Here is a 22,327-nt window from a genome sequence, read left to right on the forward strand (position 1 = left end):
GGACTGAATACTCCTATGCCATTTTCAAAAAGTGAATCATTTCATTATAGTATTTGATATGTAAATTGTACTGTCATACACAAAGTATATTTTTATCAGATGTTTCCTGCTTTCAGGTAGGTGTCAGTCTAAGTTGGGAAGTGTCTTGATTCTCTTTTGCCTAATTTACTGCCTTTCTTTGAAACTTGCCTTTGGAAAAGTGCAATTGCACTAAATTGCTGACCCTTAAAATGATAATAGACTCAATTAACTTGGCAACTGTTTAGGGCTGACTTCCAGCCAGTTTTTTTTATATCCTTGGCTCAATCTGAAGCTTGAAGTGTTACCTTGAGTTTTGTCCTTTGGTTAATTAGCATTCACTGACTGCATTTTATACACCGAGATCATGGAAAACGTTTTTCATTAAGTTTTTAAAAAATATTTTTTCATCCATTTTCATGTTGCAGCTTTATTAACCACTTTAATTTACATATCATCCTATCTGTTTTACAGATGCAAATCTGAGGGCAGAGTTTGAACTCCAAGCTTTTGGACTACAGTGTCAAAGCCAATTACTATTCTGCCAGAAATAATTTTAACCATGCATGATATTATGCATTTAATAATCCCAGTTTGTATAATTTATCATGTTTCATGTTTTAGGGTATTATGGATGGATTGAATGTCAGGATTAGAAAGCACCTGAAGAACTTGTTATAGTTTTTTCTTGGACTATGTTTTACATGATAATTTCTAAAAGTAGAAAAATCTTTATACACATACAGCTTAAAATGGTTACAGTTAAAAGTAATTCCTCATCTAGCTCACATTACTGTAACCAGTAAAATAATTTCTATTGCTTCTGCTACTTTACCCACCATGGTTTCTTTAGGATAAAATGCCGTTGTTCTCATTATGTAACCCAGGTTGGCCCTAATCTCTACAACTTTTAGCCTCACCCTCCAGTGTGATTATTGGGGTATGCTACCACACTCTTGTTTTCCTTTCCAGTTTTTGACTCATTCTACTAGCTCATACTTCTAGCTTTGAGGAGTGTTTTGATTTTCATCCTTTATCATTTTCTTTATTCCTTTATACCTAAAGAAGCAACTTCATCAAGGAAAACTGATAAAATAGAAAATTAAAAAAACCTAAATATAATGGGAAAAAAAAGGTCTCCCATAATCCTACCAATTGCTGCAACTACTGCTAACATTTGGAGCAGGACTTTTCACTATTTACATAAATTCTTTCTTTGCTTTTTTTCCCTCTAAAATAAGAACTTTTATTCTTGCCTTTCCTTTATATTAAACTGAATATTAAGGGCATATTTTTGTGTCAACAAATACCTATTTACATAATCATTCTTTTAAAAAAATGTTATTTATTTATTTATTTATTCATTCATTCATTTATTTATATTTTATAGTTATGAGTGCTTTGCCTGCATATGTTTGTGCACCATATGAATGCAGTGCCCATGGAGACCAGAAGGGGGCATCAGATCCCTTAGAACTGTAGTTACAGATGGTTGTGAGTCACCATGTGGATTTTGGGAGTTGAACTGGGTCCTCTGAACATCAGCTAGTACTCCTAAGTGCTGAACCATTTCTCCAGGCCCCACACACTCATTCTAATGTTTGTTGAGTATTCCATTTATGAATGTGCTTTGCACTTGTTTTCCAATCCCTTTTTGAATACATAAGTTGTTTCCCTTAGGGTTTCTCCTCTCAGCAGTAACTGTCCTAAGAATCATTACTGTTTGGGTAATTTAGAGGAAACACTAGGGAAAAAATCATTTTTTTAAAAAAAAATTATGTGCATTGGTGTTTTGCCTGCATGAGAGTGTTGGGTCCCCTGCAACTGGAGTTACAGACAGCTGTGAGCTGCCATGTGGGTGCTGGGAATTGAACACAGGTCCTCTGGAAGAACAGCTAGTGCTCTTACCTGCTGAGCCATCTCTCCAGCCCTCAATATAATTTACATTATCAAGGAGGAAGCCCCATGAAGAATAGGGAACTTAATAAAGATGAAATGGGAAAAAATGAGATGTTGAATGAGTTTGGAATTTGAATCTGGCTTATGACACTTACTAGCTATGGAATCTTAGATGAATTATTTAACCTCCTTAAATTTCCATGATCTCATCTGTAAAACAGATGTGCTGATTTTTATTTGATGGAATTATTAAGAGCATAAGCAGTATCAGATAGTAAAAATGTTGCATACCAAGGCTCAGGGAACATTGGAGAAGAGGAAAAAAAGGATAAAAGAGCCAAAGGATGGGGAGCTGTGTAGCAGAAAGATGTCTTCAGGACATGTCATAGGCATTGCACGGAGGCTGTGGCTACATGCACAAGACCTGCACAAGACTGAGCCCATTAAACTTTTGTCATGGATGGAAGATGGGTCCACCAGGTCCCTTCTTTTGGGATGGGAGTGTCATTTTCTTCAGTTAGGTAAGCCACTGGCAAGTCACCCTTGCTTCACTAAATAACCTCCTACGTATGCATGGGTAAAATTTCTAATTCAACTCAGTGGGTCACACACAAAAGGGAAAGTAAAACGTGCCTTGCTGAGAGGAAGGGTTCCAGTAGGATGAGGGATATAAGACAGGAGAATGGAGGTGAACATGACTCCAATTCATTATATAAATATACGAAACTGTCAAGCAATAGAAAAAAAAATTTACTGTAGAAAAACTTTAAATAGTAAAAAGAATGTTGTACACTACCATTTACAGTATTAAGTAATTAAGAAGTATCTCTATTCAATAGGACCATTAGCTTTTCCTTAACATTGTCAGCATCAAGGACATATGGCTTTAAAAATGCCACTACTATGAATTGAAAAAAAAAATAGATGAGAAAGACTGTTGGTTTAAGCAGACTGGTATCATAATTGCAACCAAGACACTATGACGAGAATTCTGTGTACTAGCTTCTAAAAGTAATGATGTGGTCTGAAGCCACCATGTGGGGCCCATGACAAATTTCAGATACAGGATAAGAGAAGGAACACCAGGCCCTTGAAGTGGCCTTTAGGGACTTAGTTAAACAGTTGAGCAACTGTGTGATCGTGCATTCTGGTAGTTCCTGGACAAGTATCAACTGCACAACTTCTACAATGTTCAAATCTGCCAAAATAGACATTTAGCACAGGAGGTGAGATTCATTTGGAGATTCCTACATTCGTGTGGCTTCCATTTTTATAAACATTTGCCTTGTTCTCCAACCCCAATGGAGCAGTGCAATTAAAGACCATTTCAGAAGACAAGTTCACATTAGGGTGGAGCAGAAGCAGATAGAGCAGAGAATCCTAAGTGAGGGGACTTGAACAAAGTCTACAGGTCATGAATTCTAGGCAGATTCACAAATAGGAGGGTACACGCTCTGTAAACACCAGCTGTTGCCATAAGCCAAAGGCCAATATTTACACGAATCCCGTGGCAAAGTCTATTTACTAAGCATCGACCTTTCCAGGCAAATTTGTATACTTGAATGCACTTTCAGCCACACTGTCTTTAAAAGGAAGGATCGCCTTATATATATGTGAGAAATTGCCAAAGTACAAATACATTCTATCTCTCAATCCCAAATCAATTCCCAAGTTCTTCCCTTGGAATGTGGAATGCATATTCACACAGAAAAAAAATGTCCCGATGAAAGTGCCTTTAATGCATGGTGTACCAGAACATTGGATGGTAGCAATAAGCAATATGGTACCTTAAAAGCAGGGCCACATCAAAAGATAGCAAATATTTCTTGGGCCTTTCTACTGTTACTACAAGCTGCAGGCAGCAAAAAGGGGGATTCTATTTTTTTTCTCAGTTGCAGTTTGAATGAAAAGAGAGAGAGAGAAAAAAAGAGAAAAATCCTCTACTTCCTCTGTTTGACAAGTATGTGTGGATATATCCTACTTTCCCCTTTCAGGTCTTCTGTAATTTGTCTACCAAGGGACATTATTGATTGACTGAGGAGATTGTACCGGCAGTGGGGAAGGGGGTAAGAATTCACATTCCCTAATGTATCTGTATATTTTAATAGAAAATTCTTATTTTAGCGGTCAGTTAGTCCATTAATTCCCTTCTCCTTTAATGAAATCTGATGCTTCAGGAATACCAGCTGTTTTTATACTGAGACACACCATGTCCATTGGGTAGTGCATGCCTGTACTTCAGTAAGAAACATCAACAGTGGACTTGGATGGAGGGATCCATACATAATGAAGGTAAATGAGAAGATGCTATCATGAGATTCTTATTCCATTTCTTTGGCACACCCATTCAGTCACTAGCTTCTTCTCTGCCTCTTTTCCTGTGTTTAAAATTAGACCAAGGAATGGAACATGGTTGCTTGTGCCTGTAATCCTAGGGATTGAGAGGTTGAGGCAGGAGAATTGCTGCAAGGTAAAGGTCAGCTTGAGCTACAGAGCAAGACCCTCCCTCAAAAGAGATAGGTGGGAGACAGGAAGGGTAAGAGGGAAAGAGAGAAAGAGGCACAGAGAAACACACACACACACACACACACACACACACACACACACACACACATACACACACACACACACACACACAGAGAGAGAGAGAGAGAGAGAGAGAGAGAGACAGAGAGAGACAGAGACAGAGAGAAACACACACACAGTGCGAGAGACAGAGAAACAAGACCTAGTTTAGGGACAGAATCTTACATCCACATCCATTCACACTAAGGCGTGGGTGACCAGTAATAGTATTATTTGGGGTCACCCGACTGCTATGGCACTATTTACACAAACCACACTTTATTTTAGATGGGTTGTTTAGGAAGGTATGCTGATGGAAGTTAACCATGTGACAATGAATTTGGAAAACAGTTGCTTCATTTTGGAAACAGTATGCTTTGTGATTGTTTGGTGTACTGTTTCTTACATGTCTTGTTGTCTGTCATCTCTAATGCCTGAACTTTAAAGGGTAGGCTATCAATCTTCCCATTGTTGATAAATAATGAGGGGACATAGAAGCAATAATTAATAGTTGTGTGTATACACATTTGCCCCTTTCACAAAATTCATTCAGCGATCATTGATTAATAACAAGGATATGGACAGATCATAAGCAAAAAAACAAAAAAACAAAAAAAACAAAAAAAACCATAGCTGTTTAATTCAATGACCAATATTAGATAACCTATCACAACTTGCCCTAGGTTTTGTGGAAGACTTTGGCATTGTCCCCTTTGAATTTTAAAATTCAGGGGTGCAGTCAAAAGAAGGACTCCTGAGTACTGGCCATCTGAGAAAACCAGAGACACATATTTCTAAAACCTGAGTCAGGTTTTGCCTTCTAAGGGAATATTTGTCATCAAGTGACTCAGTTCTTTTTCAGCAGAGTTTCTGAAGGTGAGTGTACACTGTCAATCTAACTCTTCCAGAAGCCTGCAAAAGGGCAATCCCCAGAGGGATTCTGGGCTTTCCAACGAAAAACTGTATACTGAGAAAGACCTTTTATGGCACTCATAAGCAGAGGAGTTCTTTGTGCTAGAAGGGAAGAACACCCTGAGGCACAGAGGTGCAGAATAGGTAGAGCAGATTTGAGGGAAAGGGAATTTCTTCTGCACACATCTGTGAGGGGGAACTCAGCTCTCTGTTGGGGGCATATGGAGAAGTAGAATTTTTAAGGAGCCATGAGCTGTGTGGGTTTCGTCCTCCACCCCTGAGTTCACCCCACATTCAGGCAACAGTTGGTCGTGTGGGACCAGCCCGGGCTCTGGATGGGGAGGGGGAGTCTCGCGATTGGTGAGGGGGGGCGGAGGGGGGAGGGTGATAGGGGGGAGGCCATGACGTAGGGTGGGTGGACGGAAGTGGGGCAGGCAGGGTTGAGGGTTATTTAAAGAAGGTGGGGGGCGAGCGAAGGGGTTGGAAGCTAGTATTCTCTACCCCTGCTCTATCTAGCTCTTTCCAGTGCAGCCACTGTTGCCGCCCAGGAGCCTCCCTTCTCCCCTTCCTCGTCCCCCCTCATCTTTCCCGCTCCAACGCCATGGAGCCGGACACGGCCACAGAGGCAGCCACCGTGGCAGCCTCGGATACCAGAGCCACAATCGTGGTCATAGAGGATGAGCAGCCCGGGCCGTCCACCTTTAAGGAGGAGGGAGCGGCTGCCGCCGCCACGGAAGCCACCACGGCCACTGAGAAGGGCGAGAAGAAGAAGGAGGTAAATAGGAAAGGGGTGTGTGCGCGCGCTCTGTGTGTGCTGGTCACATCCTGTGCCTGGCCCCTCATAGGGGCCCAAATCCTGACCTTTTGGCGCCGACAGGTACCCGCGATCACTGCAGGGATGGGGGCAGCGGGGCGGCAGAACCAGCTAGCATTCCCTCCCCTCCCCCTTTCCTGCCGGCTGCCTGCTGGGCGGGGGCGGGGCAGGGCGAGGGCGCGGCAGGGTGGCGGGGTGTCCGATCGGGAGCCCCAAGTCTCTTCTAGCCCCGGGCCCCCCCACCTTCCCGGAACTGGGGGAACGGTATGGGGGATGGGGCTGTGCAGGAAAAAGCCTCCGCCTCTCCCTTTCCTTGCTTATTCTCCTACCCCCCTCTTCCCGTGGGCCTCTGCCTGGGAAATCTGGGCCCTTCAGTCCCACCATCGCTGAAGGGGGTTTGACTGGGGCTTATTTTTGTAATTTAAATTTCAAGGTGCTGGTGATAGGGGGAGCAAGACCGGGAAGAGGAAGAATGGTTGGAAGATAATGCTTGCTTTGATTGGCAATGTCTGTCTTTGGGATTACAGAAAAAAAAAAAAAAAATCTTCCTTGTTCCTTTGATCCCCGCCTCATGGTGAGGAGGGGTTGTCATGTCAAGAAAAAAACCTCTCCGCGGTTTACCTTATAATCCTCACACTGAGGAACCATGCTTGCTGTCTTAGGAAAATGTCCAATCTTTGCACCCTCACTCTCTCCTGCCCTGCCCCGATGGTATAGTGTTTCACTCCAGGCCACCCAGATGATCTCCCCCCCACCCCGCCCCTCCCACATCTGGTCTCTGGTCTTCTAGCCTTTCACTTCCCTTGCCTACTGGGGCACCATTCACTCCTTGACACAGGCAATTTTTTGTCAATGTTGTAAAGTCATAGTCTGTAGGATGAACTACTTCTGATACATAAGACGGAATCACTGTCACACCCATTACAGACAAATCCAGGAAGTAGGTATTAATTCACATTAATGTGCAAGTAAAACTATACAATGCTTTCAAAATTTATATTAAAGGATAGGATGGAGCATAAGAAGTTTTGATGTCTAATAAAATTGCAGAACAGATCGTTTATAGGTGGATTTTTTTCCGTTTACGACACACATGATGATTTTAAAAATGGTGGGTAATTGCAATTATGCTTTAGAGATCTCAAGTGGGTTTGTATGAATCATTGTACAACGCTATATGACTAAATGGACAGCTTTGGGAGGAAATTAACAGCCTTTGCTTTGTATTGGAGAGTGGTGCTAAATCCAGCAGTTACTTAAGTCACATAGTTAACTGTTCCAAAGTTGACTCAAGAGAAGACAACTGTAGTGCTAAGTGAAAACCATGGAAAACACTGGATGTAAGATGTGTGTAATACTTGGATCAGTAAGACAACATTGATGATTAAAGCTGGGCCAGATATCAAGTATCAGTATAAATTGGTTGAGAAATTCAACAATGTATCTAGTGCCTTTTATTCCCTGGACTGGGCGAATGTAAGTGCTAAGTAATTTTTCTCCTTCTTCTTTGGCAAGCTAGTCAATGTTGAATTTTGAAATTGTATAAGTTTTTGGATTTCCATTGTGAAAAGACTGGGGATCAATAAAAATTACATTTAACAAACATGAAATGTATTGCTGTATGTTCAGGAACTCTATATACTGCTCTGGTGGAACCTCATTTGTCCACTCAAGATAGAAACTGCATTTCCTGGGTCTCCAACATTTCCTATTTTGGTCAATCTTTTTTTTTTTTTTTTTTCAATTTTCAGTTGTCTTTAAAAGCTTAGTTTGGGATGGGATGGGAGACAAGGTTAAGAGCCCTTGACACACAATCAGAACTAGAATTTGGGTTCCACCAACCAGGTAACACACTAGGCCTGCACACACCTGACAGCCTCATTTTTGAGCATGACAGAACGAGGAGGATTGCTGGGGGGGCGGGGCTTGGTGGCTCTGAGTCTCGTGGGAAAATGGCAGCCCTGGGTTGAGGGAGAGACACTGCCTCAGAGGACGAAGTAGAAAGCAATAGAGGAGGACGCTTGATGTTCTCTTTTGTCCCCTATACTTGATGCATGGAATCTTCACACTCCTATGTGCACACACCCAAACAAATGTATAGAAACACACACACACACACACACACACACACACACACACACACACACAGATCCTTTAAAAACATTAAGTATATTTTGAATTACCTTGAATCTGTAAGAAGTACACATTTATCCTTCCCTTGTAGTCATTGGTTAGTATACTTTAACAGTGATACAAAGCCTGTTGACATTAAGCAGGTTGTTTCCTTTCAACTAAATAACCATTTCTCAGACTTTTTTTTTAAAGTAATAATAGCTTCTTATTATTTCTGCTTCTAATAATTCTTGTCTCCTCAATAGCAGGGTATTTACTTTCACTTTTGAAAGAGTTCATCTACTTTCATCACAAAGAATGTATCTATCATACAGGACATAGATATAACAAAGGCATATGATCATTTAAAGCCTCTGTAAAATACAAAAATATCGGTGATGCTCAGCCCAAGGATAAAGGATGCTAATATAGAGAACAGGATGTCAGTTATGGAGTTCTGCCATCTCTTCCTGGTGTCATGCTAATACCTTGTTTTAGTAGTCGTTACTATGTCATTTAGTAATGCTTTCATTCCCTTGGGTGTGCAAAGCTGGACTATCAAATGAGATAGAATTGGATAGAGCTATTAGTGAGCTGATTGTGACAGCCTACACAGGAGTATTGTTTCTTGCCTTCTGGTTCTTGAAAGAATTAAAAAAATTGTTGTGGATAGTAGTGTCAATGAAGTGATTACCCATATATTTTAATAGTACTGCTCAGGATGAGGGATTCAAGTAGTGTGTGATTAGATTTTTAAGCACAGAAGTAATGAATAGAATTTTTTTCTGAGATCTAATCTTCTGATAGTGAAGTTTATTTCCATATATATTTATCATATATATATATATATATTTGATGAGGTAATTGGTAGTGTTTTAAAACTTGAAAACTCCATCTCATTAACCTTTTAAGATGATAGTGTGATTTTTTAAAAGATTTATTTATTCATGTACTTTATGTATATTTTGATATCTAAGATTCTGTTGCTTTGAAAATGAGACTTGTAGTATATGTGACTTATTTTTTCTGAAACAGGATTTCTCTGTGTATCTCGGACTTTCCTAGAACTCACTCTGTAGACCAGGCTGGCCTCAAATTCAGAGTTCTTTCTGACTCTGCCTCAATGCTGGGTTGAAAGCGTGAGCCATGACTCCCAGCATATGTGACATGTTGAAAGTATGTTCTTCAAAGTGTCTTTCTCAGTTTCTATTCCAATCCATCCAGAATTACATTCAAGACATCTCATACAGTTGATCAGATCACTATACCTGAGATGCTGTAAATCAACATAGTTGTTATGTGATCAGTGCTCCATAGTAGGACTCTGACTAAGGTCAAGTTCCATACTCTTTGTTTGAATTTCCTCAAAATAAAACTTTTAGCAAATGTTGGGAAGATAGTAATTAATTATTGGAGGTATTTTGTTTTCTTGTTTAAGGTCCTATTCTGGTGCTGAATTATTATGGAAGATTTCAGAGACAGGTTGACAAAAGCTGTGATAAAAGTTACCTCATTTCTTTTGTTTTCACAGAAGATTTGTGCTTTAATTTCTGCAAAGTCTGTGTTCAAATTCAAATATTCTTGGTATTGATCTTAGTGAATAGATTTTTGTTTTGTTATTTTTATCTCTTGATTTCTCCCAGAGAAGGGTATTTACTCTATGTATGTTCTGATATTTAAATCAATAGGTTTGTTTTTATGTAAGACGTTAACCATGTATTGGCAAGTTATTTTCGACTTCTCGTTACTAATTGATGCTAGTGTTCACTAAATTACAGCTTTAAAAACACCAACAGTTAATAGAGAATAGCTCTGACGAATCACTTGTATAAAATGTTTTTGTAACATGAATAGAATAGTTTTCTTTCCAGAGGAAATAAAGTGACCAGTTTGAAGCTGTACTATTGGATTATTTTAAGTGTATGAGATCATGTCACACTGCATAAAAATGTACATGCTTTAATTAGTCTAGGAAAACAAATTTCAAAAGTGTCGTTTCAGGAACAGAAGCCAGAGTCTTTTCTTCTGAAAGTCTGGCTGGTTTCCAGTACATAAAGAAGTGTTTGGGAGGGTTATTATTTACATTTCTTGAATTCTTTGGGTTGTGGTTGAGCATTGGCCTGTTCAGGATTTCTAAGTCTGCTATTTTATGGTTGCACATTTCTTCTGCTTTAATTAAAAATAGACAAAAGGGCTTAGTGTTTTATTTTTGGTTTTTATTCTAATTAATGCCATCTCTCTGATATTTCAGTTTTTTTTATTGGACCTCAGGTGCACAGAACTGGATTAATCATAAGCCCTGCTTTATAACATGCTCTCATCATTGCTCTGTGTATGTCCCTCAGTGATTTATTTATCAAGTTATTTAATTACTTTGGCTTTCTTTAAGGGAGAACATTGACCAGCTTAAAAACCTTGCTTTGCAATTGGCTGATATTTATTTCCTTTGAAATTCTAGAAAATCACTTCTCCATTTCAACTCAAACTTGCTGCTAAAGCTTCCAAGTCTGAAAAGGAAATGGACCCAGAATATGAAGAGAAAATGGTAAATATACCCTTGGTAAGGTAGTGAACACTGTGATTCTTTTGTTTGTTTGTTTGTTTGTTTGTTTGTTTGTAGACAGGTTGTAGATTTGTCTGTTTATGACACCTAATCAGATTTCAGAGTACAAATGTAATTTAATACATTCAATTGTCACAAGTGTGTGTGTATATGTATGTGTATGTATGTATGTATGTATGTACGTGTGTGTGTGTGTGTGTGTGTGTAGGCCAGAAGTGGATGCCAATTATCTTCCTCTATCACTGCCTACCTTATTAACAATATTTTTTAAAATTCTGGCTTCCTTAACCTGAGGAAGGGTTTGGGTGGGTTTCTTCCTTAATCACTTTCCATCTTACTTGATATTTTTTTCCCACTGGCTTAACAAAGAGCTCACAAATTTGATGAAGCTGAATGGCCAGTGAGCTCTAGAGATCCAACTCTCCTTCCTGTCAATGCTGGGAGTATAACGTGTGTGCTGTTGTACCCGACATTTTATGTGGTGCTAGGCATCTGAACTCAGGATGTTATACTGTTGTGACAAGCACTTTAACCACTGAGACAATAATTACTTTTTATTGCATAAATTCATGTCATTTTCAAAGGAGAACATTAAGGATCATGGAAACTATGTGGAATAGTTGAGATGAGAAGCTATGTCTCACTTTTGCTCAGTGTTCTTTAACCAATACTAAGATGATGTAAGGCAAAAATATTTTGTGTACTCAGTGATGAAGGTGTCAGTGGTGGTATCTTTATGGCTTTGTACCTTGAGCGAAATGCAGTCATGATGCCAGATCAGTATGTAGCCTTCTTAATTTGTATATAAATGAATGCTATACATTAAGGAAATATGTAGTATGGTAATTCATCTTTGGAGGCATATTCAGGTTTCTTTGCCCAATGCATGAAAGTATTACAAACTTAAGTAGTGTAATCTTAGTTGAGCACCATATATTGCTTTATGATATGTTTAATTTTCAGTCACTGAGAACTGGACAGGTAGTTGGAACTGATTTTTTTCCCCCTGAAGGACTATTTTTGCAGTTTTAAAAATAAGAAGAGAGGAAATACATGTTTTAGTTGCTGATAGCTATTTTACAAGAGTCTGTGCCTTGATGTTTAAGACCACATCTAAGGAGACAGTTAATGTTTTAACAGTTCTAAAAACAACATTCCAGAGAGGATAACATGAAGTGGAAAACCTTTGGCCTCCTTCCAGCTCGTCATCTGAATGTATTTTTTTCTAAGTCTTGTATCTGTGCTAATGAATGTTCCTGTAAGTTTCCAGTGTTGTTATTAATTTTTCACCATTAATCAATTATTCTCTGCTGAATGGTCAGAAAGCGACTCAAAAAAATTAACTTCATTAATTCCTTTGCCTAGGATGAGGTATAAGTCTTTTGATCTTTTAAGGTTTCGTAGTGAACATGTTTATTTTTTAAGTTTTCCCTAATTTTTTTTATTGAAAATAGATTTTTTTTTACTATATTCTGAATATGGTTTCCCTTCCCCTTATTCCTTAGATTATCCCCAACTTGCCTCCCATCCAAACCCATACCCCTTTTTTCTCTCTCTTATTAGAAGACAAACGGGCATCTAAAAAATATAGAGCTTATTGAAATTTTAGACTACAGATAAACATTCAGTGATTAACTGCATCACATATGTGTGTGCCTATATTTTTTTCTCTGAGTTCTATTCCTTTGGGTAGAAACCTTACATACTAATAGCATAAAATATAATTTTCCAGATCACCATAATTCAAAGCAATGTTCATTGCATTATTGTACCATGACACTGAAAATATTTTTGAGAACAGCAGATATTTGTATTCTTAGATTTCAGTTATTTCTAGGTGCAGCTTCATTATCCTAAAAGTTAAATTTATAGTATATTTGTATCACAACTTATATGTGTTTCATTTATTTATCTATATCTATATCTATCTATCTATCTATCTATCTATCTATCTATCTATCTATCTATCTAATCTATTTATTTTGAGAAAAAGTCTTTCTGTGTAATCCTGGTTGTACTGAAGCTTACTATATGGATGAGTATGACTTTGATCTCATAGAAATCCTCCTGTCTCTGCCTTCTGAGTGCTGGAATTAAATGTGTTTGCCACACCTGGTCCCAATTTATATGTGTTTCTATGTTCAGGACATAATAACTGATATTTAATTTTCTATTGTGAAGGAAGAGAGAATAATATTTTAGAAAGATGAATGAATAATATTTTCCAATTTTGATTTTTGATCCTTTTTTGTCATATTGGGCACTGGGAATTAAACTCTGGGCCTTGGCGCATCCTCTACCACTGCATTACACCACCAATCCCAAGAGTATAATTATTTGGGGGGCATTTAATAAATCTTTCAGGTCATTTTTATTCTGTTCAAACTATTGGAAACAGCATTTTGAAATTTGGTTACTTGCAAGCTGTGGAAGTTTGGGAATGTTCCTCGCCCATTCTGTGCCTCCATTTTATCAACTGCAAAATGGATATGACACTAGTGGCTACCTCATGGATTTCTGAAGGGAATTTGATAGACTAGTATGTTAAAAGCACTGAGGATATTGCATAAATTAAGTGGAATGTTTGCTAAATAACGTTGCATGAGTATAAAAAGAATATCTTTTTTTCCCTCTCCTTTTGTAAATTAGAAAGCAGACCGAGCAAAGAGATTTGAGTTTTTACTGAAGCAGACAGAACTTTTTGCACATTTTATTCAACCTTCAGCACAGAAGTCTCCAACATCTCCTCTCACCATGAAACTGGGGCGTCCTCGAGTAAAGAAAGATGACAAGCAGAGCTTGATTTCTGTTGGAGAGTATGCATCCTTCTCTCTGCTTACTTCCCCTCTCTTTCTGCCTCCTCCTTCTCATTCCATTTGCTCAGTATAACTGTTTATAAATACGATTGTTGGCAATTTAAATATGTCTTGGAGACAACAATATTTGCTTTTTCCTTACCAGAACTTAATTAGTTAAAAATGCAGACTGCTTTTAGCACATTCTATGCCAGACAGTAGATAACACATTCCTTTTTCATAAAAGATGTTAACAAACCTAACTTAGTTGGTGTCTCAGCATTGATGTTGAATGTGAAAGTTTTTTTTTTTTTCCGCTTTAGCTATCGCCACAGGCGCACAGAACAAGAAGAAGATGAAGAACTGCTGTCAGAGAGTAGGAAAACATCTAATGTGTGTGTTAGATTTGAGGTTTCACCTTCCTGTGAGTACTTTATCACAGTCATGTTGCTTTTACAGTTCAGTTTGAGAAAAACAAATTTCCTTGAGTATACTAGAGGAAGTATGAGAGGTTCTTCATTTCTTTTTTTCAGATGTGAAAGGAGGACCCCTGCGAGATTATCAGATCCGAGGACTAAACTGGTTGATCTCTTTGTATGAAAATGGAGTCAATGGTATTTTAGCTGATGAAATGGTAAGGTGCTGGTATTTAAAGTATGTTCTGAGTTACTAGAAGTTTTTAATGTAAATTTGAACCACCTGTGCCGGAGTTCGCTCAAACTCTATGTCTAGAAACTACATTTAGTGGCAAAATGATTTACCTTTTAGAGTTATTTATTTTACTTTATCTGTGTAAAGTATGCCTGCCTGTATGTGTACCATGTGTTTGCAGTGCCCAGGGAGGTGAGAAGAGGCATAGGATCCCCTGGAACTGGAGTTATGGATGGTTGTGAGCCACCACATGAGTGCCAGGAATGAAACCCAGGTCCTCTGTCAGAGCAACAAGTGCTCTTAACCTCTGAACTATGTCTCCAGCCTGCAAAAGAATGTTTGTAGTCTACAACTGTTCAAATAACCTCTAGAATATAGCCCTTTGCACAGCACAAAGATCAACGGAGATTTCCTGATGTGGTACAACACCTCTTTTTGCTTTTGCTTTTGTTTGCACTTTGGCTTCTAGGAAGCCCAGAGAAAAGTGCAATGTCAGAAGGAGCATCTCTTCACCTTTTAAGGTCTGCCCTTAGTGGTTTATTTCTTTTTCTTTTCTTAGGCTTTACCTTCTAGTATAATTTTCCTCGATAACTTTTCATTTCTGTTTTGCCATTAATTTATGTTCCATGTTTTATAATAGGCAACCTGGCATCTTCTTGGGAATGAGGTAGGATATATAAATGAAGCAATAAGTAAATGAATGAATGAAGGAATTCATACATAAATGAGTGTTGTCCTGTAATTCACTATGATAGGCCACTATTATATGGTCACAGACTAATGGGTTTCAGTTCTTTTGCCTTAGCCTTCTGAGTGTTGGGATTATAGGCATAGCCACGATGTTCAGCTTCATTGTGGAGTCTCCATAAGAGTAGAGTGCCAAATGGCAGTCTTTTGATAAGCTAATGAATCATGGTTCATGCATGTAAAATAACTGAAGAAAAAGTAAGATCATACAAGATGCTAACTGAGTAGATGAGGGGATTATATGGAGGCTCAGATTTGTTTTAAGATAAAATTAATAAAATTAAAGAGATGAAAGAGAGAGTTATAGACCTATTTAACCCAATATTATAGTATTTATAAGACTCAGGAGCCATGTTTTCAATCATTATTCCCCAGAAGGCCAAGTGACGAAACACATTTTATGACATTTAGTCAATTCCATAGGCACTCATCATTGGCTGAGCAGCTATTAGTTGTGTGGCAGAGCATTGTTTTAAAGAAGGGTCAGTAGCTCCTTACATTTACATTATTCTGTTGAGGGCCATATTCAGTTCAAAGGGCCTTGGTTTGTCTCTCACCAGAAGGACCAGGATTATTCACCCCAAGAATTTCTTGGCTACAACCTGTCTAAGACAAATGATGTAAAAATCCTTCAAGATTCTGCTGATGCCAGATTTGTTTTAATTTTATCTTATATTTTTTCGTCTTTTTAAATTTCCTTTTCCATTTCCTTTTCCTTTCCAGTACTGGAACTTAGACCTAGGGCCTTGTGTGTACTAGGCAAGCAGTCTATCACCATGTTACACGCCAATCCCTTGTATATGTTTTGTTTTGAGATAAGGTCCCATTATGTGGCTCAAGTTTTGAACTTGTGATTCTCCTGCTTCCATCTCCCTAGTAGCTGAGATTACAGGTGTATACCCTCATGTCCAACTTGTTTTAATTAACAAAAGAGAGGAAGACATTTTTGAGAATATATGCAATTTAGAAAATAAAAAATATTTTTTTAAAATTAAGAAATCAAGTAATAGTAATTCTGCCACTGAGAAATAACTACAGCTGACATTTTGGCATGTTTCTTTTTAAACTTTTTTTTTTCTAGATGTATAGTTGAGATCATATTGTATGTATAATTTGGCATTCTGACTTCTTTCCATTCATATGTCTTTTTCATATCATTAAAACATTTTGTCAAAGTAAGTTTTTACTGTCTAATGGTCGTCAGGAGGTACCATTGTTTCTGCCCACTCTTCTCTTGCTGCTCCTGCCCTTTGGATTGTTAGCTGTGCAGCAGAAATAGAGCTACTGTGACAATCTTGTCCTCAGTTTTTCTGTTCCTCTCAGATTTTTCTTATAGGGCTTCTGGAAGTGGCATTATTTTTCTTAAACATTTTAAGGTTTTGGTGGATATTGTCCATAACAATCCATCTTAAGTGACTTGCCAGATAAGATATAGCCCATAAAAGTGACATTTAGCTTAGATTTATAGAGTGAAGTTCCGTGCTTTGCTTAGAGATAAAGGCAACAAGCTGCTTAATTATTTAGTGTTTACTTTTACTCATGAGGCTGGGATCAAACCCAGGACTTCATACTAAGCAGGGGCTCCCCACTGAGCCGCATCCCAACTCTTGTTTTAAAAAGCTGACTTTAAAAGGCTGGACAGCATATTGCATAGTTACCTTTCCCATGGGCTAGATGGAAGGTTCACGGGTGTTTGATATATTACTTTAAAAAAGCACACTGTACTAGGTGATCTCTAAAGTCTTTTCTCACTGCAGTGCTCTGTTCCTTTTTCATTCCTAAGGCCATTAAAGGTGTGAGGTGTAAGTAGACAGCTGTGAGCCTCTTGAGATGCACAGTCTGAATATTTAATACCTGGGCTGGAGTAATGTTGGGGACAATAGGAAAGAAAGGTCACTATCTCAGCAGGTTCTAGAAAGAAGTCTATTTTTGTGAAACACACCTCAAAATTCCTAGTTCTGCATCTACCAGAAGAGACTACATAATCAGTTTACTTGATCCTAAACAGAGTCAACATATCCCAAATGGAAAGGTAATTTATTACACAATAATTTGACTACAGATTGTTGGTTCTTTTCCTCCCTACTCACGACAAATACTGAATTGAAATGGTTTTCTGTCTTTCTTCTTTTTTAAAAAAACTCCCTTCTTACTTTTTGTTAGTGGGAACCTAATTCCCAATGTGAGGTAGTTGGCAACTATTTTTTGAATGTTGTTTCTAACAAATGATTTCATTAACAAAGTGTATTTGTGTGTCTTTCCCCCTTGTGACGATGATGCAGGGTCTTGGGAAGACTTTACAAACCATTGCTTTGCTTGGTTACCTGAAGCACTACAGAAACATTCCGGGACCCCACATGGTTTTAGTTCCAAAGTCTACGTTACACAACTGGATGAATGAATTTAAAAGATGGGTTCCGTCTCTCCGTGTTATTTGTTTTGTTGGAGACAAAGATGTAAGAGTAAGTTGAGAAACAGCTTTCAAAGGGCTGTCAAGAATACCATTTCTAGGCAGCAGTTGCATAATATGTCTGTTCAAAACACTTAAGTCAGCTACTAACTAACACTCCGGTTGTACTGACTTTGAGCTAGGTTCTGTTGTATTGTGCACATAGTAACTTATTTAGTTTCCACACTTGTGAACCGTGTTTATTTTTAGATAGTATGTACTATTAGCAACCCCATCATTTGTGCTGTTTTGGAGGCAGGAACTAGAATGAATTAAATCTTGCTGAAGTTTTGGCTTGCTTGGTGCATTCACACACTCATCCACACACAGAAATCTTCTGTGGCTGCAGAGAACCTTACCATTCTCTGTTTAATCAAGACTTTGTAACACGTCTGTATATATTCTCAGATAATACCAGACATTGGGATTTTGGCAGGGGAGGGAGAGGTTATTTAAATTAGCTATTTGTCCAGTTAGTAAGCTATAATTATTTTAGGACTGTAGAATCAATCAAAAAGTAATAAATTATGCAAAAACACAAAAAGAATAATTTGCTTAGAAAGCATATTACTGAACTTTGTCTTTATTTTGCCCCCAGAGAACACAGTTTAAAAGAAAAGTTTATACTATTTTACATATTTAGATTAGATGGATTGTCAAGAGACACTCTCAGTGGAACAGAACCATAATGAATTATGTAATTTTATCATTATCATTTTGCTTGAAGAAAATTTACTTCAATTTATTTAAATTTAACTTATAAATAATTTAAATATTGAAATACTGAGTTCATAAATTTAGAATCACAAGGTTGATTCCTCCCTAAATCTACTATTTCTCCATAGCAAATTGGTTACTTAGAACTCTTTTCTGATTATTGCTATTACTTAATGTAGTACTATTGCTTACAAAATTGCATTTCTAAGATATTGATACTTTATTAAAATTATTTATTGAAGATTATAAGTAAAAGAGCAACATCCAGGCTTGGCTTTTCACAGTACAATAGTAAGATTGTATTTTTTTGAGATAGGCTCTTACTATTTAGGCCTGCCTGGCCTGGAATTCACTATGTAGACCAGGCTGGCCTCAAATTCACCTCCACCTACCTCAGCCTCCAGAGTACTGAGATTAAAACTGTGACCCACCATGCCCAGTATATAAAAATATAAATCAATGGCTTTTAAATGACACATAGAGCCTAATTGTTTCATGAAATACCACTGGGAGTTTTAAAGAGATGGGGGGGGGGGCGTTAATTATAACTTCTCTGCCTCTTGGGAGGCTGGGATTGTGCTAACTTGAACAGTCTCTTAGTCTATTAGCCAGTCTATAAAGTCAGAATTTTACAGATTGTGAGTCATCATCCATGAATAAGTTGTGGTTTTAATTTAGTTGATCGTGTCAACAATTTTCAAAACACCAGGAGGGAATAGCAGAGCAAGCAAGCAGAGTTTCATACCACGGCAAACAAAAGTGTTGCTTTAATAAATTGTTTCAGTTGCTTTTTGGATACACACACTCAAACATCTATCCATATGTTGGGTCACAAGTAAAATACAGTTTATTATGGTTCATCATTAAAATTTTCAAAACCAGGAATTATCAATCACATAAGTAATTAATGTGCTAAATTCAGTTCTTAGAGATTGATGCTGATGTATCTAAAATTCCAGATGATCATTTTAGACCCATTTGAACCTTGGAATCATATGGGATACATGTGCTGACCCTCCTATTTTTGTGGCTTTCTGTAAATAACTTAGGAGGCCAATATTTAATAATGAAAAATTTAATTTCTATAAAGGCTTTTGAATTGTGAAGTTGTTAGAGATATCCTTCATCCTGTCTATGCAAAGAGAGATGCTCTTGATCCTGACTGATATAAAGTCATCTTGAAGTCTATTGCTTTTTCTTTGTGTATCACAGAGGAATCCATATCTACTGGACATGGAAACAGATATGGTTCTAATTCCAACATCACTACTGATTGTGAAGTTATGAATGAGTTTCAATGTGCATTATTTTATTTTTTTATTTTTGGTTTTTTTCAAGACAGGGTTTCTCTGTGTAGCTTTGCACCTTTCCTGGAACTCGCTTTGGAGACCAGGCTGGCCTCAAACTCACAGAGATCCGCCTGGCTCTGCCTCCTGAGTGCTGGGATTAAAGGCGTGCGCCACCACCGCCCGGCACATTATTTTTAATACTAACAAAAGGAGAGCTTTTGGGTCATGTGGCTTTTAATATTTTACCAAAATATCTAACTCTGAATCTGCAATAATTTCGTAAGTTCTAAACGTGAGTTAAGCTAAATAAAAATAAATCCCAATTCGACGGAACTCTTGAGAAACCATGAAATGGAATCTTTCAGTCAATGAAACAAGGATAAGTTGTTAGTAGGAATCAATGAGATCTAGTATCCAGCCCGCCCCCACTAATGTTCTAATATTTTAATTGCCTTTTAAAATGTGACAGCTTCTCAGCATATGACTGAGGTGGCTACAAAGCTATTTTTCTGTCCTCTGTGTTAGTCTAGGAAACCTTTTAATACATACTGAACACTTGTAAATGTTGTTGAATGAATCAAAAATGTGTTTGGTGCATATTTATGAATTATGAAGTAGAGACTTTGCTATAACCCATTGATTTTGATTTAGGCACTGTAACTCTGAAGTTACAGTACCAAATTGGTCCTTTTTACATAGATTTTTTTTCTGCTTTATTCAACACGTTGTCATTTTACTTTGGCCTATAACATCTGGAATGAAGTTTGTACTAGTTAAAGATGCTTTCAGTCAAGGTGGCTACCATGTTGGTCACTGCCTGTGAATATTTAAAAATTGTTGTAGTGTCACTGTTTTTACTGCTTCCTTTACCACGTAGAGAAGAGTCCCTTTATGAAACCATATCCGTAGCCTTATAATAACATTTGGGACTTCACAAAAATATTAAGGAGCTTCTGGACTCCTTACTAAAATACACAGTTCTTTTCTACTGGGAAATGACAGAATTTATAAGATGTTGCCAAAGGTGGGAACTGTTACTATATGTTAAGTACTTTCTGTTCAGTAAATTAGATTATGTTAGTAGTGCTTGAATCTTTGTAACACTAAGGTGTTCAGTTATTTCATCCATGTCCTTTTAGGCTGCTTTTATTCGTGATGAAATGATGCCAGGAGAGTGGGATGTTTGTGTGACTTCTTATGAGATGGTAATTAAAGAAAAATCTGTGTTTAAAAAGTTTCATTGGAGATACTTAGTCATCGATGAAGCTCACAGAATAAAAAATGAAAAATCTAAGGTAAGTTCTTAATATCATTATTCAAGTTTTCATTTACTTCGTAGGCTCATTTGTTCACTTTTCTGTGTTTAAAATAAAAACAAAGCACTAGAAGATTGTGGTTTTATTCACAGAATGTGAATGATAATCATTTTTTAAAGTGCCCATAAAGGCTAAATTATTGAGTGAAGGACCAATAAAAGTTGAGCATCGATTTTAATGCAAATTAAGTTATTTCTTTGCAATCTCTCCTGTTGCAGCCTAACTCTGCCATGCTACATTATTTTAATATTGCTGAGACTATTTGGTGTACAAATATCATTTGCATTGACTTATTTTTTATTGAGGAATTATGTGTATTCCTATGGATTAGAAAAAAGAATTCCCTGGAATTATCTGACTTGTGGGAATTAGAGTCTGGTGTTAACATTGAAAAGTATCAATTATTTGTTACCATTCAACTTCATTGACAGTAGGAAAAACCTCACTTATAATGATGAACCTATCTTTGGATCGCTGGGCTACTTTGGGAGAAACAGGGACAGAACTGGAGCATAACCACCAGGTGGAGCATACTAATTTCACATTGGAACTAATACTTGAAAAGAGGACTCATGTTAAAGCATAATTGCTTCATTAAGAGCATTATCAAAATAGGAATTTTCTAAAATTAATGATTTTTATGTTTTTGTCATTGTTTTGTGATCTTAAACTTGAAATGTTAATACATAGTACCAGGGAAAATGAGCTCAATTCTGGTGCTGAATAATTGTGGCCATGTCGAGCTAGAGCTTAGCTATACATGTAGATGAATATGTTTGGTGGGCAGATTTTTTATATAAAGTGGTAGCTTGGATTCCATGAAAGAAATATGATTTTCTGAGACCCCATTGGAGAAACCAAATGTTTCATGATGGAGGAGGCATCTCAGATATAAATATGATTTGTATTCTTTCAGATCTGAAAATGTCTAGGATGCAATGCTACCTGAACTAGGAATTTTTCCATAGGAAGTTAATTTTCAAGGCTTAGTGTATCACAAACGTGTTTAGTGAAGTATATAACTGAATGTTGAGCCTACTAAGAACCAGAACAATGCTTATGTAACTACGATATGTATATACATTTTTTTTTAGCTTTCAGAGATTGTTCGTGAGTTCAAGTCCACTAATCGCTTACTTCTAACTGGGACACCTTTGCAGAATAACCTGCATGAACTCTGGGCTTTACTTAACTTTCTATTGCCGGATGTCTTTAATTCTGCAGACGTAAGTTTAAAACAGAGTATTTGTGTGAGGCGTAGTGGTGCTCAGGGTTGTATCCAGGGTGCTTAGCTGATACTTTACTATTGATCTCCAATCCCCGCTCCAAATCATACATCTTAATGTATTTTCCTAATGTTCAGAATCATTTATGCTCACCTCCTCACTCTCTCCCCCTCCTTACTTCTCTCTTCTTTATTATCATTGTTATGTGTGCATAATGTGTATATGTGTGGATATGAGAAGATAACTTGATCAAG

The 22,327-nt window shown here is 37.5% G+C and overlaps 1 protein-coding gene across 17 annotated transcripts in view; it reads left to right on the forward strand.

Annotated features, from left to right (window-relative positions):
- The first annotated feature begins 4,120 nt into the window (after nucleotides 1-4,120).
- The window catches only part of Smarca1 (SNF2 related chromatin remodeling ATPase 1), a 71,829-nt gene continuing 53,622 nt past the window's right edge, over nucleotides 4,121-22,327 (forward strand). For 3 of the 17 annotated variants that reach the window (XM_076561578.1, XM_006994984.4, XM_006994983.4), the window contains exons 1-8: nucleotides 5,818-6,169; nucleotides 10,779-10,865; nucleotides 13,533-13,699; nucleotides 14,002-14,102; nucleotides 14,212-14,312; nucleotides 17,359-17,538; nucleotides 20,671-20,826; nucleotides 21,942-22,073. In XM_076561578.1, the coding sequence (XP_076417693.1) occupies nucleotides 5,996-6,169; nucleotides 10,779-10,865; nucleotides 13,533-13,699; nucleotides 14,002-14,102; nucleotides 14,212-14,312; nucleotides 17,359-17,538; nucleotides 20,671-20,826; nucleotides 21,942-22,073 (1,098 nt within the window). In that variant the 5' untranslated portion in view covers nucleotides 5,818-5,995. Of the gene's footprint in view, nucleotides 4,210-5,165; nucleotides 5,359-5,519; nucleotides 5,539-5,632; nucleotides 5,652-5,735; nucleotides 5,755-5,815; nucleotides 6,272-10,778; nucleotides 10,881-13,532; nucleotides 13,700-14,001; nucleotides 14,103-14,211; nucleotides 14,313-17,358; nucleotides 17,539-20,670; nucleotides 20,827-21,941; nucleotides 22,074-22,327 lie in introns of those variants that run through there. The other 14 variants (XM_076561576.1, XM_076561572.1, XM_076561575.1 and 11 more) reach the window with 10 other exon arrangements.

The sequence above is a fragment of the Peromyscus maniculatus genome, chromosome X (genome assembly GCF_049852395.1).
Source record: "Peromyscus maniculatus bairdii isolate BWxNUB_F1_BW_parent chromosome X, HU_Pman_BW_mat_3.1, whole genome shotgun sequence".
Classification (NCBI taxonomy): Eukaryota; Metazoa; Chordata; class Mammalia; order Rodentia; family Cricetidae; genus Peromyscus; species Peromyscus maniculatus.